Source organism: Podarcis raffonei, chromosome 8 (genome assembly GCF_027172205.1).
Source record: "Podarcis raffonei isolate rPodRaf1 chromosome 8, rPodRaf1.pri, whole genome shotgun sequence".
NCBI lineage: Eukaryota > Metazoa > Chordata > Lepidosauria > Squamata > Lacertidae > Podarcis > Podarcis raffonei.
This window is the reverse complement of record NC_070609.1, coordinates 78428648-78447119: the sequence shown is the minus strand read 5'-3', so window position 1 is coordinate 78447119 and position 18472 is coordinate 78428648. Positions and strand designations below refer to the sequence as shown.

At 50.0% G+C, this 18472-nt stretch overlaps 1 protein-coding gene across 1 annotated transcript in view; it reads right to left on the bottom strand.

The window, feature by feature from the left end:
• IGSF21 (immunoglobin superfamily member 21) overlaps window positions 1–18472 on the bottom strand; it is a 238506-nt gene that overhangs the window by 19976 nt on the left and 200058 nt on the right. The window contains exons 5-6 of the mRNA XM_053400998.1: window positions 7916–8031; window positions 2606–3077 (exon numbers count right to left, since the gene is read on the bottom strand). Coding sequence (XP_053256973.1) covers window positions 2606–3077; window positions 7916–8031 — 588 coding nt within the window. The remainder of the gene's footprint in view (window positions 1–2605; window positions 3078–7915; window positions 8032–18472) is intronic.

Sequence of the window (18472 nt, the reverse complement as noted above, 5' to 3'; positions counted from 1 at the left end):
TCTGAGCCTTTTCCAACTCAACAACATCCCTCTTGAAGTCAGGCACCCGGAACCGTATTCCAAATGTGGTCACACCATAGATTTGTATAATGGCATTATGACACTGGCAGGTTCCCTTTCAGCTATGATATCAATGCTTTCCTCAGAAGTGGTTGTGAGATTCTTCGCGATGAAGGAATGGCAGCCCGAACCTTATCTGACTTTCATCTGTGCTCCCTCTCTGAACTCCTTCAACAACCAGGAGTTCCAAGCGCAATACAGTTTCTCAGCCTGGAGCACATTTTGAAGGGACGTATGTAGATATCTGGGCAAGATGCCCTGCTATCTGATCTCAGGTCGTCAGCTAGGAGAGCCATACTCATATGATCGTATTGAAGTTTCCTTGTGCTAAGACCATGGGTCCCTCTAGCTCTGAATTATCTGCACTGTCAGCAGCTCTCTCAGAATTTCAGGCAGAGGTCCTCCCAGGATGGCTTAAATAGGAGCAAATTAAGCTGCCTTATACCCAATCAGAGCTGTGGTCCATCTCGCTCCATAGATGGCAAAGTTGTAATGGCAGTACCTAGGGGCAGTAAAGGTGGCTTAGTTTGAAGATGGAGATGTGTGTAATTTCTGTGGGTTATTCTACTTCTGGGCAACTCTTCATCTCATGGAATTGTAGGATTGGGAGGGACCTCAAAAGTCATCTAGCCCAGCCCCCTGTGATGCAGGAGTCACAGCTAATCACCACCCTGGGAGCCACCAGGTTGAAAGGTGAATTACACACCTTCCTAGCAGAACTAAGCCACTGGATGAAACGGAGGAAGCAGAAAATTTCCCCTGGCGTTCCTTCAGCACAGCTTGCAGTCCACCAAGGCTCGTTAGCTCAAATCTTGCTCACTAATGATGGGCAAGAACAAAGGAGGAGGAGAGCGAAGGTCTGTGCTCACACTCTAGATAACTGCCTTCTTTTTTTAATGAGAAGGAAAGAGAGAACGGAGGAACGAAATGTGGAGGACGGAAGGGAGGAGTGAACCATCATTTATGCCTGACAAGAGATCTCAGCTGGATGAGGCAATCTCAGATGGCTGATAATGGTCTGAAGAGCCCATTAGACCTAAGGAAAGTACAAGCAGGTGGAGCTGCAGAGTGGTGGAGGAAGACAGGCAATTTCATTAATTTAAAAGGAACAGTTCCAGGACCGTACGCTTGGAAGGACCCCTTTTTTGAGAGAGAGCACCTTCCTGGTGCCACACCAATTTGCTTCCCTCGGAAATACGCTCAAATCTCAACAAGTGTTGGGCCAATCATTTTGGCCTGTGTGTGAGATGGGAGGGGGAATTCATGTGGAATTTCACAGTGGGGATGTGTGCTGGTGCTTAATAAAATTTCCTATACTTCTTAGAATGCATTAAAGGTTGTTATAAGAACATAAAGAGAACCTGTTAGATCAGGCCAACGGCCCACCTAGACTGGCATCCTGTTCTCACAGTGGGTACCCAGATTACCCAAAGGGAAGCCTACGCACAGGGCCTGAGTCCACCAGCAGCTCTTTCCTCTTGCAATCCCCAGCAACTTAAATTAAAGGTAGACTGCCTCTGATCCTGGAAGTAATATACATCCATCATTACTGGTAGCCGTTGATAGCCTAATGCTCCATGAATCGGTCTAATACCTTTTAAAAGTCATCCATAAGGTTACATTCCCTCTGAAGGGGCAGGTACGTAGCTTGGGGTGGGGGTCCTTCTGGAGCCATTGCTGGTACTTGAGGCTCAGGTGGCCTCAGTGGTGCAGAGTGCCTTCCATCAGCTTCAGCTGGTGGCCCAACAGGCAAGGATAGCCAACTTCTGTTGCCTATGCTCTGGTAACCTCTAGGTTAGAATGCTGCAACACATTATACCAGGCAACTCTGCCCTCCAGATGTTTTGGATCTACAACTCCCATCATCGCTGACCACTGGTCCTGTCAGAAGGAACCCTGAGGGTCATCTAGTTCAACCTCTTGCCATGCAGGAATCTCAGCTAAAGCATCCATGACCTCTGCTTAAAAGCCTTCAAGGAAGGAGAGTCCATCATCCAAGGGAGACTGTTCAGCTGTTGAACTCTTACTGTCAGAATCTCCTTTCTTGTAACTTGAAGCCATTAGTTCAAGTTCTACCCTCCAGAGTAGGAGAAAACAAGCTCATTCCCTCTTCCATGTGACAGCCCTTGTGGATGTACATCATTATATCCACACAACTGCAAGGAATCCAGAGTTTGCTCATGCCCAACAAATACCTGTACAACCTCTGCTTTCAAACCACTGTTGCAACAGATGTTTCTCTAACCAAAGTCTACCCTCCTGCAGCTGGATCCCATTAGACCTAGTCCTCAGTGCACCAGTGCAGAGCAGACATGATGGAGCCCTGCCGTAATCACCTCTAGATGGGTCAATCCACTCCAAAATGCCTATCCCACATTCATCTCCAGATGTTTCAATTGACTCCCAAGTGTGCATCTCACATACACCTCCAGGTGGACCGGTCCACTCCCGAGTGCCCATTCCAGGTCCACTTCCAGATGGTTTGACCCACTCCCATGTGCCCATCCCACTTTCTCCCACCAACCATGGTGGCCATCCATCTTACCTAGCGTCACTTCGGATTGCATGGGCATAGAGAGGGCAGGGTGCTTGACCTCACAACTGAAGAGTGCATCATTGTCTATCTGGGGGTTAAGCGTCCACATGAGCATGGCCCGCACCTCCACGGTGCCATCGCTGATGGGGATGTGGGTGTGGTGGAAGTAGTAGATGGGCTCCACATTCTGGATCCACCGCGGAAACTCCCGGCTCACCACAGTCTCTGGGATGATCTCCGTAGCTGGGCTGAACAAAAGTCCCTGGTTGGGGGTGAGGCCTTTCAAGGGGTCCTCTGTGTAGGGCCTCCCACCCCGGTCCTCCACATCCAGGAGGGAGAGAGACTTCTGCATCTTGGTGTCGTCCATGTCTCGGTGGAAGAGGTTCCGGGAGGCCCGGCCGTCTTGCAACCCGGCGGCATTAATGGGGGCTTCTGTGAGGGGCACCACCTCGATCAGCTCCCCGTCTCTCTTGAAATACACCTGGAGAGGGAAATTTGGGAAGAGACTGCAGTCAATTCCTTATCAAGAGCAGAAATATAGGCCACATTCACACCACACCATTAAAGTGCTCTGATACCACTTTGGAACAGTCATGGCTTCCCTCAAAGAATCCTGGGAGTTGTAGTTTGTTACGGAAGCTGAGACTTTGTTAGGAGACCCCTCCCCGCTCACATTTCTGTCTCACGGCCCTGCAGCCCTGTTTCCATTCTGCTGCCATTGACTTTCCACCAGGGCCTTCCCTATTCACCTCACTGTTCACTGTGGCGAAATTAAATAACTAGTGTATATTGCGCTGTCATTACGTTATTCCACACCGTGAAACACAATAGAAACTGGGAGGGAGGGAGGAGCATAATCAATTACGTCTCATTTGTAGGTGGAAAGCAACAACAGCTAATACCAATCACATCTGATGCATCAATTTCTGTTCCAGACATGGGACAAGGAAGCAGATATCAGATTTCCATTCCCGTATCTGCTTTTGCCAACCTCCTTAAGTCACAGGAGAGGACAGTGAACATTTGAGTTTTATTTGAGGCCCCAGAGAGGACCTTCACCTTAGTGGCTCCTAGGCCCTGGAGCACCTTGCCCCAGCAGGATTGTGTGGCCACCTCCCAGAATGCATTTAGGTACCAGATGTTTCTGGACCCCTGGCATCCCTGAGCTGTCCTGGATGGTGCTGATGCTGATGGTAGAGACACACAACATCTGTAGGGTGGCATCCACATTAGTTTACCCTGAACTGTGGCTATATGATCACACAGGTATGCATGCAAAGAGGGGGCCAGTCTGCAGAGGTGCATGCGAAAGAGTGTTTGTGTAGCTCGGAGGACGGTTTCTCTGCAGACGCAACGCCTGTTAAAAATATTTCTGAACGTCTCTCTCTGAAGAGAAGATTGTATTCCTTTATCAAAAGCTCCTTTCAAGCTCCGGATGTCATGGTGGTAATGAAACGGCCGCAGGAATGTTTGCAGATAAGTGTGTGGTTTGCATTTTATTTTTAAGTATACGTTTTTTGAAAAAGGCTTCCTCTCACCTCTCTCTCCCTTTTAAAAAATTCAGACGCTTCAAACCTCGGAACGAATAAGCAGAAATAAGTCTCGGGGTCCTTAGATCCTCAACTCTCTTCCTCTCCCCCCTCACTTCTCCCACCGCCTCCCCACTTTAAATCTCTTGCGTGTGTTTGCATAAAAGAGAATCCACAAGGGGAGAGATGAGGCAGAGAGAGGGGAGGGATGAGTCTGGGAGGAAAATAAAAAAAGCTGACAAATTCAAGACATCTCCAGAGGGACCGCAGAGGAAGATATCATTTCCCAAACTCCATTTAACAGCATGCAAACTGATGCACTGGACAGATCTCATTCTGCTTCACAACAGCCTGAAAAGGTTGGCCACCTTTGCTTCCCCCATCCACATTTTACAGATAGGAAATGGGAAGCAGAGTCTCACTCCTGAACCCAGGAAGCTGCCTCATACTGAATCACACCATTGGACTAAAAGCAGCTTCTCCGGGGATGCTTGCCAGAAGGTGTCAGGGACCAAACCAGGGGCCTTCAACATGCCAAACATAGAATCATAGTATTGGAAGGGACCCTGAGGATCATCTAGTCCAACCCGCTGCAATGCAGCTGTCTCATATAGGTATCAAACCTGTGACCTTGGCATTATGAGCACCGCTCTCTAATGAGCTGAGCTATCTAGGCTGACACGTGCCCTGCCACTGAGTTGTTGGTTCCATCTAGCTCGACATTGCTGGGGGGATGATGATGATGATGAACAGAAGTAGAACTGTATTTATTTATATCCCATTGTTTTCCCAAACTGGGACACAAGGCAGCTTGCACAATTTAAAACAACGCACATAAAATGCAAAAAGCTAAAGCATACAACAGTAAAAAAGCAATTAAACTCCAATGGAATTAAAAGGGATAAAAAAAAACTCCCACAAATACATTAGACTGCAGATGATAAAAGCAGCAGGGCTCTATTTGAAAGCCCTTTCCTTTAAAAAAGCAGTCAGTTCCCAAGAGCCTGTGGGGATAGAACAGTCTCCATCTGCCAAAGGAAGGGCAGCAAGGAGGGAGCCAGTTTGGTCTCTCTAGGGAGGGGTTCCTAAAAGAGAGCTCCTTCTCTTATACACAGCAGTGGTGCAGAGGCATCGATCCTGCAGGGGGCTGATTCACAAGCAACTTTCCTCCACTCAGAGCGCCAGCTTGCAAGGGCAATGGGGGGTGTCAATTTTGCAGGTGTGAAATCAGGACATCGGGAAGAGCTGGGGGCAAAGCCTAGCACGGTGGTCACATGGCTGCAATGGCTGGCAGCTCCTTCTCCACTTCTTCCTGTGTGGGCATGTTCAGGGATGCAGGAAAGGATATATTGTCTGATTATAGCCTTTCCAAATTTTGTGAACAACTTCACAATTGAGCAGAGTAACATTCCCCTTTTTAAACTTGCAGCGGATGCGTTTGCTCAGGCTCGCTAAAGCCTCTATAATAACTGTTCTAGTATTTTCCCCTTATTCCCTCATAAAATATAAGACACAGTCTTCTATAAAAGTATAGAAAGAGTTTACTCACATTCTGTTCACAATCGGATCCCAGAAGGCAGACTTACCATATTTTTCACTCTATAAGACGCACTTCCCCCGCCTAAAAAGTAAGGGGAAATGTGTGTGCGTCTTATGGAGCGAATGCAGGCAGTGCAGCTTTCGCTCCCGCTGTGCTCCAGAGGCTTCACGTTGCTTTCGCTGAAGCCAGGAGAGCAAGAGGGATCGATCCCTCTCGCTCTCCTGGCTTCGCTGGAGAGCCGCTGCACAGCTTTCCCTCTCTGCGCAGCGCCCCTTCAGCAAAGCGGGAGGAGAAACGGAGCCCCTTCCATTTCTCCTCCCACTTTGCTGGAGAGGCGCTGAGCAGAGAGGGAGAGAACATTTTTTTTCTTGTTCTCCTCCTCTAAAACTAGGTGTGTCTTATGGTCGTGTGCATCTTATAGAGCGAAAAATACGGCAACTTAGAAAAGTAACATACACCTGGAAACTATCTCATAAGGAGACAGTCCCTTTGTCCTCTCTTGGCTGGAAGCCAAGAGAGCATCTTTGGCAAAGCAGATGTTGCTTCTTTGATGCATGTAGTCAAAGAGAGAGAAATGGCTGCCCTGCCCTGTGCTTTTGCCGTTACCTGCACAGGTGAGGCCACGCCCACCTCTAGTCACATGCAGAGGAAGCCTGTCCCAGCCCAGAAGCAAACAGGAAGTTTACCTGCTGGCTGGACAAACATTCCTCCCCATGTGTAAACATGTTCACTCTAGGAATGTTCTACTTGACTGCTCTTGTGTTTCACACCCCACATCCTGGAGCCACGGAGGGGGGGAGGAGGAGGCTGCATTGACCTTCAGGAAGGTGCCAACCACTGGAGCCATGCCACATTCAGTCCCAAGCTTTGTCTCTGCATTTTTTGAACACAGGGTGGTGGCCCCCCACCCCCCAAAATTTTCAGGGGCCCCAAAAGGGCTTGGCCCCCAGCAGCTGGTGCCCCTGCCCACATGGAAGCCATTTGGAAAGGAGCAGCCTACACCCACAGGATCGAAGCCTCCGCTGAGCAGCTGTTCAGTGGAGGCACTGATCCTGTTCTTGCAGGAAGGAGAGCCCGGCATTGTCGGGCTCCTACCTTCTCCTGGGGAGACACAGCCGGCGATCAGGGGGATCTTGGCCTCTTCATGGGGTGTTCCCACCCAGTGCCTGCCGCTCCTTCCTGTCTGACAAAAGCCCTGATAGCTCTGGACCAGCCAACTTGACCCTCAGCGATCTGTGGCTGGCATAACCCAACTTGGCCAATGCCCAAATCCCTCCAAATGGGCCCCCTTTTAGCTTGGGCCTCAGCTGCGATTCCTGCATTGCAGTGGGTTGGACTAGAGGACCTTTGGAGGTCTTTACAGTTCTACAATTATATGAACCTGGTCCACAACTTCAGCATGAAACTGATATGAAGCTGATCCTATGGCCTACAAAAGGCATGCAAGTTCATAGAATCATAGAATTGTAAGTTGGAAGGCACCCATTTAGGCGACAAACTGCTTCACTTAGCCTGGTTGCAGTTGCCTCTGCAACTCCCTTCTCCCTGTTCATCTATATTTCAGCACGGCGGGCTGAAGGGATCATCTAGGCTTGAAAAAAAGGATCAGCCAAGGGGGATCAGAAATGTCAACCGGCTCCAACAGCTGCAGCAGGGCTATTGACCACGCCTGCTCATAGGGAGCAAGCAATTCTCTCAGACCCTCCAAGTGTCCCTATTTTCCATGGACAGTCCCGGATTTGCAGAAGCTTTCCTGGTTTCTGATTTGATGCCGGAATATCTTGCTTTTCCTTAGGTAAAGGTAAAGGGACCCCTGACCATTAGGTCCAGTCATGGACGACTCTGGGCGTGCGGCGCTCATCTCACTTTATTGGCCGAGGGAGCCGGCGTACAGCTTCCGGGTCATGTGGCCAGCATGAGTAAGATGCTTCTGGCGAACCAGAGCAGCGCATGGTTACCTTCCCGCCGGAGCAGTACCTATTTATCTACTTGCACTTTGACATGCTTTTGAACTGCTAGGTTGGCAGGAGCTGGGACAGAGCAACGGGAGCTCACCCCATCACGGGGATTTGAACCACCGACCTTCTGATCAGCAAGTCCTAGGCTCTGTGGTTTAACCCACAGCACCACCCGCGTCCCAATAAAATGGTAGAATCAGAGAATTGTAGAGTTGGGAAGGGCCCCAGGGGTCATGTGGGTCAACCTCCTTGAATGATCCCCCCCCCATTCATTGCCCTTGCCAAAACTCACCATTGGGGCAGGCTTCCCGCCGGAGACGATGCAGACCAGAGTGAAGTTCTGAGCCTGGTAGCGGCTGAAGGGAGCTGGCGTGTCTGCAGCAATGACCGAGATAGACATGGGAGGGGCTGTTGGAGCGAGAGGAAGATAGTTGACAGTTAGTTCAATTGTTCCTTGGCATCATACCCCACCGAAAAGACCCAGCCACCCACACCTTGGAAGATTCAGGAAAAGACTAAAGCATGGGTAGGCAAACTAAGGTTTAAATAGGAGCAAAGTAAGCTTCCTTATACAGAGTCAGAGCATTGTTCCATCTAGCTTGGGGGCCAGATCCGGCCCAATCACCTTCTAAATCCAGCCCGGGGATGGTCTGGGAATCAGCGAGTTTTTACATGAGTAGAATGTACCCTTTTATCTAAAATGCACCTCTGGGTTATTTGTGGGGCCTGCCTGGTGTTTTCACATGAGTAGAATGTGTGCTTTAATTTACAATGCATCTCTGGGTTATTTGTGGGCCATAGGAATTTGTTCATATATTTTTTTCAAATTATAGTCCGCCCCCCCACAAGGGCTGAGGGACAGTGGACTACCCCCCTGCTGAAAATGTTTGCTGAGCCCTGGACTAAAGGAAGCAGTTCTTCGCAAAGAGCATAGTTAACCTATGGAACGCAATTCTGCAGGAATCAGGGGTGGCCACCAACCTAGATGGATATAAAAGGTAAAGGGACCCCTGACCATTAGGTCTGGTCGTGACTGACTCTGGGGTTGCGGTGCTCATCTCGCTTTATTGGCTAAGGGAGCCAGCGTACAGCTTCCGGGTCATGTGGCCAGCAGGACTAAGCCGCTTCTGGCGAACCAGAGCAGCGCACGGAAATGCTGTTTATCTACTTGCACTTTGATGTGCTTTCGAACTGCTAGGTTGGCAGGAGCTGGGACCGAACAACGGGAGCTCACCCCGTCGCGGGGATTCGAACCGCCGACCTTCTGATCAGCAAGTCCTAGGCTCTGTGGTTTAACCCACAGCGCCACCCGCGTCCCTCAGGATATAAAAGAAGAGGAGATAAAATCATGGAGGAGAAGAGGGCTAGCAATGGCTACTAGTCACGATGGCTCTGCCTCTATGTTTGGGGGCCACACTGCTTCTGAACACCCCTTGTTGGAAACCACAAGAAGGGAGAACTGCTCTTGTGCTCGAATCCAATTTCTCTGGTTTCCCCCAGGCATCTTGTTGGCCACTGTGAGAAAAGGGTGTTGGACAGCAGGCTCTTATTATGTCCTAATGTTTGTACATTTTGCCAGCCAGTTGCAAAGAAATCCCAGCCCCCGATGACGGAAAGCAGGTCAGCTCGGTGGGTTGGGAGCCCCAGCTGGCAAACGCCGCTACAGCCGTTACGCCGAAATTGAGAGAGCGAGTGGTTGATTTATGCCGGGCGACAGTCCGTGAACTCCATCCCGCGCTCCGGCGCTCCAGCGGGATTTCCCGAGCTGCAACACAGCGTTGCCCGGCAAATCGGAGCCTTCGGCTTGGAGCAGAGGGCTTTGGGGCATGTGCTTCCGCCTGCTTCCGCCTCAAAAATATCGAACAACCTTGGAGAGAGAACAGGCACACACTTCGTTCCACTTGGCCATCTCCCTACAGACATCTCCCCGGGGGGATCTGTACAGCAATTGTATTTGAAAACACTTTATAAAGTCTTCCCAGCTCTAACGACAATGCTCAAACAATCACCCATGTCAACGTGGGCACAAATAAGTGCTTCTGGTTTATGTCGTTTTAGAGACTGTGCCTCACCTCTTGTGCTCCACTTGTTGAGTCAGAAAACGTAGGATCCCCAGGAGCCTAGGGTGTTTTCCTGGGATTATTTCTAGGAGCATTTAAAGGCTTGACCCTACATTTCATTGAATATTTTCACATCTACATAGAATCATAGAGTTGGAAGGGACCTGGAGGATCATCTCACCCCACCCCCTTGTGATGGCCTGGGATTCAGACTCAGAAGCTGAACCTGAGGAATCCCAGCCTGCACAGGATTCCCCGCCTCCAGAACCAGCTGAGCCGGGGCTGGAGCCTAAGCCTGAATGGTCCTCACCTGTGCTGGATCCTCAGGTGCAGGCACCAGCTGAGTCTGCTCTGGCCCTTGAGGTGATGGAGGACCCATTGCCTGCAGGTGCTCCACTCTCAGCCCCATCAGGGGAGGAGGAGGTTGACTCTGGGTCCGGGAACCCTCCAGGCTCTCCTGAGCTGCACAGGCTCAGGGCAGAGAGACGGAGGGAACTGAGTCCTTACACGGGAGTGCTCACCCATAGGCCAGGAGAGGCAAGTCACCTGAGGACCGGGGCCACCCTATGCCTTGGGGCAGATAAAAGCTAGTCAGCCCCAGTCTCAGGTTGTGGGAGCAACATTGTTGGTAGCCTGTTCCTGCCTGCACCCTGTCCTGCTCTTCTGCCGGAGTTCCTGACCTCACCCATCTCCCTGCCTTAGACCCCACTTCACCTTTGACGGACAGCCTCCATACTGCTCCCTCAACCTCGACCTCGGACTGGACTCAGACCTCGCCACACAGTTGACCCTCGGGACCAGCACACCCCTGCAGTACAGGAATATGAAGCTGTCCCATACGAGGACTGAACCTGCAACCTCAGGTGGCCTCAGTGGCCCAGAGTGTCTTCCATCAGCTTCGGCTAGTGGCCCAGCTACACCCCTATCTGAACAGGGATGGCCTAACTACTGTTGCCTCTGCTCTGGTAACCCCAAGGTTAGATTACTGCAATGCGTTATACGTAGGGCCGCCTCTGAAAATGATTCGGAAACTTCAGTTAGTGCAGAATTCAGCCACCAGGTTGCTCACGGTTTGAGCATATTTCACTGATTCTGGTCCGACTGCACTGGCTACCAGTGAGTTTCCGGGCCCAATTCAAAGTGCTGGTTTTGACCTATAAAGCCTTAAATGGCTCAGGACCACAATACCTCAAGGACTGCCTCTTTCCATATGAACCCACCCAGACCCTCAGATCATCTTCTGAGGCCCTCCTTTGTGCGCCTCCTCCTTGAGAGGTCCGGAGGGTGGCAACACAAGAACAGGGCCTTCTCTGCAGTTGCTCCCCATCTGTGGAATGCACTCCCCAGGGAAGTTCACCTGGCACCTTCATTACACACCTTTAGGCGCCAGGCAAAAACATTCTTTTTTAACCAGGCCTTTGGTTGATCTGTTTGACATTCTACGCCCTTTTAAAATCTCTCTCTCTCTCTCTCTCTCTCTCTCTCTCTCTCTCTCTCTGTGTGTGTGTGTGTGTGCTATTGGGTTATTGTGTTATTGTTCTTATTTTTCTTTTATAGATTGTGATTTTATTCTGTGAATCACCCTGAGACCACCGGGTATAAGGTGGTATATAAATTCAATAAATCAATAAATAAAACTTGCTTTAATCAACTGAGCTATTTTTCCTCCCTAGATCAGGGACAAATAGGGTCATATGCGGCCCTCCAGACCTCTCCATCTGGTCCTTGGAGTTCTCTGCAGGTCTTGCTTCACAAACTTCCTTGAGTGCTTTTGCCTGGCTGGGGTCACAGGATGATACAATTGTACAGCTGCAGGGGACTCCAAGGATCAAAAAACCCAATGCAAAGAATCCCTGACAGATGACCATCCAACTTCTGCTTTAAAACTTCCATTGAAGGAGATTCCACCACCTTCCAAGGGAGTCCATTCCACTGGTGAACCGCTCTTGCTGTCAGAAAGCTCTTCCTAATGTTTATTTTGAATCTCCTTTCTTACCATTTGAATCCACTGAACTCTGAGAATGAATATTGTTTGCTTAGTTGGCACAAAAATGGAAGCAAGAAGGATTACTGACGAAAGAAGAATGGCGGATGAAATTGATGAACTATGCAGAACTGGATAAATTAACAGGAAGGATTTGAAACCTGCGGGACCAGAGATTCTTAGAAGACTGGAGTAAATATACGAACTATTTGAAAAGTAATTGGGATAAACAGATTACGCTAGTAGGACTGCAAGAAGTTTTGTAAGGAGGACTATCTGAAATATTGCAAGAAAGACTATGAGGAGAATTATTAGTTAATGATAATTAAGAGTAATTGAGAAATTGAGAAATGCAGAATAAGTGATAAAGAACGGAAAATCACCAGAGGTATTGACGGAAGTCTAAAACATTGTATAAGAGAAGAAGTTATGTTATATGATTGTTGGAAATGATATGTTAAAAAAAAACCCAATAAAAATCTATATACCGTATTTTTCGCTCTATAAGACTCATCAGACCACAAGACGCACCTAGTTTTTGGATGAGGAAAACAAGAAAAAAATATTCTGAATCTCAGAAGCCAGAACAGCAAGAGGGATCACTGCACAGTGAAAGCAGCAATCCCTCTTGCTGTTCTGGCTTCTGGGATAGCTGCGCAGCCTGCATTCACTCCATAAGAAGCACACACATTTCCCCTTACTTTTTAGGAGGGAAAAAGTGAGTCTTATAGAGCAAAAAATTCGGTATATAAAAAACCAATGAATATTGTTTGCTTGGATATTGTGTTGGTCCCAGGGGGAAGGTTACCGTTGGCGTGGTCAAAGTCCAGTCCTGGGTCACGAGTCTGGAAACAGTTCACAAAGAGCGAGGTGGGGTCCAAAGCAGGAAGCCAGGTGGGGACGGGAACTCTGGAAGGACAGGTCTGGCAGAAGCAGGTATTCTTCCCGCAACCTGGCCTTTATCTTCTCTGAGGCCAGGGGCGGTCCCGGCCCCCAGGTGACCCGCCTCTTTTGGCCTTAAGGCGAGCACTCCTCCTGGGAGAAACCAGTTCCCTCCGCCTCTCTGCCCTGAGCCTCTGCAGCTCAGGTGAGGCTGGAGGGTTATTGGACCCAGGGGGAGACTCACCTTCCCCTGACAGGGCTGGGAGAGGCGCACCTGTAGGCACTGGGTCCTCAATCACCTCCGGAGCCAGAGTGGAATCACCTGGTGCCTGCTCCTGAGGATCTGGCACAGGTGCAGGTGCTTCAGATCCAAGGCCCTGCCCCAGCTCAGCCGGCCCTGGAGGTGGGGACTCCTGTGCAGGCTGGGGTTCCTCCGGTTCAGCCTCTGAATCAGATTCCCAGGCCATCACAGATATAGGATGGAGAGGGTTTGTGAGAGTGTATCAAAACTAGCCTGCTGCATCGATGTGAAATTCACACCCATTTGACGCCCTGGAAGGCTGCCTTCAGGCTGAAGAAGTTTCCTCACCCCTAACGTAGAGTTTTAACCAACTACTCAAGAGGGATTCCCAAATCACCATGTTTGGTCACATCGTATCTCTTTCTTCCGAAGCCCCCCGCAATTTTATATATATACTCTCCTCCTCCCCCAGCATAAGTGAGAAGCAAGTCCCCAAATGCCAGGCTGTATATCTGTGCCACAATGCGAGAAAGATAGACTGGGAGGGACGGGGAAGAGAAATTATCCCAGAACTCATTTTGCAGGAGAGGGTTGGGGGGGGGGCGAGAAAGAGTTAGAGATGAGAGATGGATAAATGGAGGAAGAGAGAGTTATGGTAAGGTGGAGGAGGGGGGAAAAATAGATGCCAACACAGAAAAAGCCGGCTGGGGGTTTAAATAACAGGAGGGAGCGACAGCTACATGGAACGCAACAGATGCATGGCTCGGAAGATTTGTGCTCCTGTCATCTCTGGGATGCATTTTCTGCAGTCTTGCTTTAGAAAGAGCAGAGGAGGTCGAGGCTCACACATCATCTACCTACGGGCACCAACCTGGATGGCTTTCAAAGAGGATTAGATAAATTCATGCAGGAGAGGGCTATCAGTGGCTACTAACCATGATGGCCATGTTCTGCCTCCAAAGTCTGAGACAGCAATGCTTCTGAATACCAGAAGCTGGAAACTCCAGGAGGGGAGAGTTCTGCTGTGCTTGGGCTTCCCATAGTTGGCACTGTGAGAACAGGATGCTGGACTAGATGGGCCATTGGCCTGACCCTGCAGGTTCTTCTTATGCTATTGAGTTCTTAATAATAATAAAAAAAATTATTTATACCCTGCCCTCCCCAGCCAAGACCGGGCTCAGGGCGGCTAACACCAGATATAAAAACAATTGATTGAAATACAACTTAAAAACAAGATTAAAATACAACATTAAAATGCAGCCTCATTTCAGGAGGAACTCAAATCAAAAACTTTTTTTGGGATGAAAACGTCAAGTCTTCACCAAGGCCAACTATCCAGACTGGTCCCACGTGGGCCAGAAAAAAAGCCAGGGAAGTCCCCAAATAGGAGTTCCATCACAGAAGGAGAAAGGAAAAAGGAAAGAGGGAGAGGTGATCAAGTTGATTCCAAGCCAAATGCCAGGTGGAACAACTCTGTCTTACAGGCCCCACAGAAAGAAATCATATCCCACAGGGCCCTGGTCTCATGAGATAGAGCGTTCCTCCAGGCGTTCCACCAGTGTTGAAAAGGCCCTGGCTCTGATTGAGGCTAATCTGACTTCCTTAGGGCCCGGGACCTCTAGGGTGCTACTATTTATGGACCTTAAAGTCCTCCGTGGGGCATACTGGGAGAGGCGGTCCCGTAGGCACAGTGGCATAGCGTGGGGGGTGCAGGGGGGCCGGCCGCACCGGCCGCAACATCTGGGGCGCGCGCGCTCACACTCGCAGCTCTCTGCCCCTACCTGGCTCACTCACTCTCTCTCAGTGCTGTCACAGATTTCGCCCCAGGTGCTGACAACCCACGCTACGCCACTGCGTAGGCACGAGGGTCCTAGGTAGGTCCTGAAGCTATTGCTCCCTGCAAGCCTCTCTCTTTTAGGATCTTCCTGTATTCCAGGCACTTTCTAATGAGCAAAGTGACATCCTGTTTAGCTCATCATCAGCCACTGACACCATCCATAAGGGACAGACGATGTGTCATGTTAGCCAAGACAATTATTGCACGAGTCCTTCTGTCTGGACACCGCAGCCTCCCCAATGAATGCCCGGCGGCGCTATCCACTCCTGATGCGATGCCAGTAACCTTCGCCGCTCCCCTAAATTATCCCTTGAGCACACCCGCGCTCCCTGGACCATGAAGTCACACATCATGACCAATTAAAGGTGCCGTCTGGAGGAAGGAAACTTTACCTAATGCCGAAGACTGCTAAATTTAGAACCAACCAACAGGGGAGGTGTAAACCATCCCACCTGACCTAGGAGATGTCAGAATCTAATTATGTCACTGCCAGATTCCCCCCTCCCCAGCACCAATCAGGGCAGACAGAGGAGAAAGTCAGCAGACAAGAAAAGTCAGTGTTGTCTATCAAATGGAGCATTACCTTTCTTTCTTTCTCTCTTCCCTCCCGTCCAACCACAAATGCCAATTCCAATTTAACATCTCCCCTGCAAGATTTCAAAGGAAAGATCTGCAGGAGAAACTGTGATGGATGCTCTCAGGAGCAGCCGCTGATATCGGGAAGCATGGGGAAATTGTATTCCCCATGGTTCCCTGTGTCAATGAACGCCTCCGTCGAAGTTTTCAGCAGCACCTGGTCTTTAATTGCGGAGGCTAGATTTCCACGTACCCACTCTGGAATAGGCCCCTATCCCAAGGTAAATTGGAGAGGTAAATTGCCAAAGAATTGATGCTTTTGAATTCTGGTGCTGGAGGAGACTCTTGAGAGTCCCATGGACTGCAAGAAGATCAAACCTATCCATTCTGAAGGAAATCAGCCCTGAGTGCTCACTGGAAGGACAGATCCTGAAGCTGAGGCTCCAATACTTTGGCCACCTCATGAGAAGAGAAGACTCCCTGGAAAAGACCCTGATGTTGAGAAAGATGGAGGGCACAAGGAGAAGGGGATGACAGAGGACGAGATGGTTGGACAGTATTCTCGAAGCAACCAGCATGAGTTTGACCAAGCTGCGGGAGGCAGTGGAAGACAGGAGTGCCTGGTGTGCTCTGGTCCATGGGGTCACAAAGAGTCGGACACGACTAAACAACAACAATGATGGAGAAGAGGAGGTTTGGGGTCAGAGTAGCTGCCAAGCAGACGTCTTCCTATCTCAGCTGATGTTTCAGAATGAAGACGGATGACATTCAGTGAAGATGGCTGCAACACCTTGAGAGCAGTAAGGCTTGTCTGGGACTGCCCTCAATTCACATGTGGATTTTTCCAACTCTGATTTAGCGTGGGGCTGTAAACTCAGCTCCAGAAAACCTACAACTGAAGCTGTTGTGCACTGACTGGCTAGCACCCGGGATGTCACCCCAAAAATGACACACAAACACACCCACCCAGCTTTGTCAGTTTCAAGTCTCCATGAAAACAAGGATGAACCGATACAGAGATATGATTCTTTCCAAAATCACGGAGGGGCAGACCACCCGTTTTTTGGGGAAGCTGGTGGCCGAACCTCACTCCTGTCAATCAAATTGCTAAGTCAAGTTCACACAGCAGCGAGGGTCCCGCTACAAGTCCTCATCATATATATTCCCACATACTCTCTCTGCACAGCTTTTTCTCAGCTGTCATGCAGATTTTGCATCCCATCTTGGCAAAGCATGAAACTCCCTAGATATGCCCCAGGAATCCCATTCGCATGCTTTCATCTTCCCTTAGATATGCACGGCAGACCTCACCACCACCACCCCAAAAAAAAAGGGGGGGAGAATGTGGCTCTATTACTTGCATGGAGAACCTGGGGAGGGGCAGTGCATTAGGGAAAATGGGGCAATGCCCCCACCTGCCTGCCTTCTTACTTACAAGAAGTCTGGGGAAAGGGGGGGGGGCTGCCTGTCTGTTTCCTCCTCCTTAGACCACAACTGCACCATCCATTTAAAGCACTACGGTACCACTTTAAAGAGCCATGACTTATCCCAAAGAATTCTGGGAGCTGCAGCTTGTATAGAAAGTGTGTAGAAAGTCAGCAGGGTCTAGTGGTTAGAGCAGGTTTACCTTGCCTGGGCCGCTTCACTCCAGCAGAGATCCCTCTGTGGACTGGATTGCTAGCGCGGCTGCAATTTCCGGTGTCTGCACAGACATGATTTCTGGTGTCTGAGCATGTGCAGACGCGATTTCTGGCACCGCAGAAGCGAGTCCCTGCGCCATGCTGCATCAGTTTAGCACAGCACGCGGGGACTCGCCAAGTGGGTGGCTTGGTCCAGGGGCCGATTAAACGACCCCCGTGGGCCTTAGGTTGCCTACCCCTGGGTTAGAGTGTCAAATGAGGAACTGGGAGAGACCAGGGTTCGAATCCCCACTCGTCCACATAGTTACGATTCCCAGATTGGTTTGTTTGTTTGCTTCATTTATAGACCACTCCCCCCCCCAAGGGACATGGGTGACGCTGTGGGTTAAACCACAGAGCCTAGGACTTGCCGATCAGAAGGTCGGCACTTCGAATCCCCGCGATGGGGTGAGCTCCCGTTGCTCGGTCCCAGCTCCTGCCAACCTAGCAGTTTGAAAGCACGTCAAAGTGCAAGTAGATAAATAGGTACTGCTCTGGCGGGAAGCTAAACAGACTTTCCGTGTGCTGCTCTGGTGCGCCAGAAGCGGCTTAGTCATGCTGGCCACATGACCCGGAAGCTGTACACCAGCTCCCTCGGCCAATAAAGCGAGATGAGCGCCGCAACCCCAGAGTTGGTCACAACTGGACCTAATGGTCAGGGGTCCCTTTACCTTTACCTTACCCCCCCCCCCCGGAGCTCCAGTACATAGCTCTCCCTTACTTTTCATTTAATCCCCACAACAACCCTGTGAGGTAGGTTAGGCAGAGAGAGAGAGTGACTGGCCCAAGATCACTCAGTGAGTTGCATGGCCCAGTGGGGATTCGAACCCTGGTCTCCTAGGTCCTAGTCTGACACTCCAACCACAACGCCACACAGACAATCCCTCTTCACAGGGAGCTCTGGTAATTTTAGTTCTGGGAGGGAGGGGAGGCTCTTTACAAATCTCAGCACCCTAAACGTTCCACTGTTCCCAGAATTCTCTGGGGGAAATCTATGACTGCTTAAAAGTGACACCCCAGTGCTTTAAAGGGATGGTGTGAATGTGGTCTCCGTCTCAGCATTGCCCTAGAGATCAGCTGGGAGGAAGAAGAGGGTGGGGACGAAGCTTGGGTTCATTGCATCTGCCTGCCATTGCCTCTGGCGCCACCTGCTGTTGGGCTCCATCCCTACCGCCAAACCAGCTCCATCCATCACCAGCAAACACCGGTAGATTCAAGGAGAGCACCTCCATTAAGACACAGCCAAGCCCTCTGCCTTAAAAAGTAGAGACATCACCTTGCCAACAAAGGTCCTTATAGTAAAAGCTATGGTTTTCCCAGTAGTGATGTATGGAAGTGACAGCTGGACCATAAAGAAGGCTGATCGCCGAAGAATTGATGCTTTTGAATTCTGGTGCTGGAGGAGACTCTTGAGAGTCCCATGGACTGCAAGAAGATCAAACCTCTCCATTCTGAAGGAAATCAGCCCTGAGTGCTCACTGGAAGGACAGATCCTGAAGCTGAGGCGCCAATACTTTGGCCACTTCATGAGAAGAGAAGACTCCCTGGAAAAGACCCTGATGTTGAGAAAGATGGAGGGCACAAGGAGAA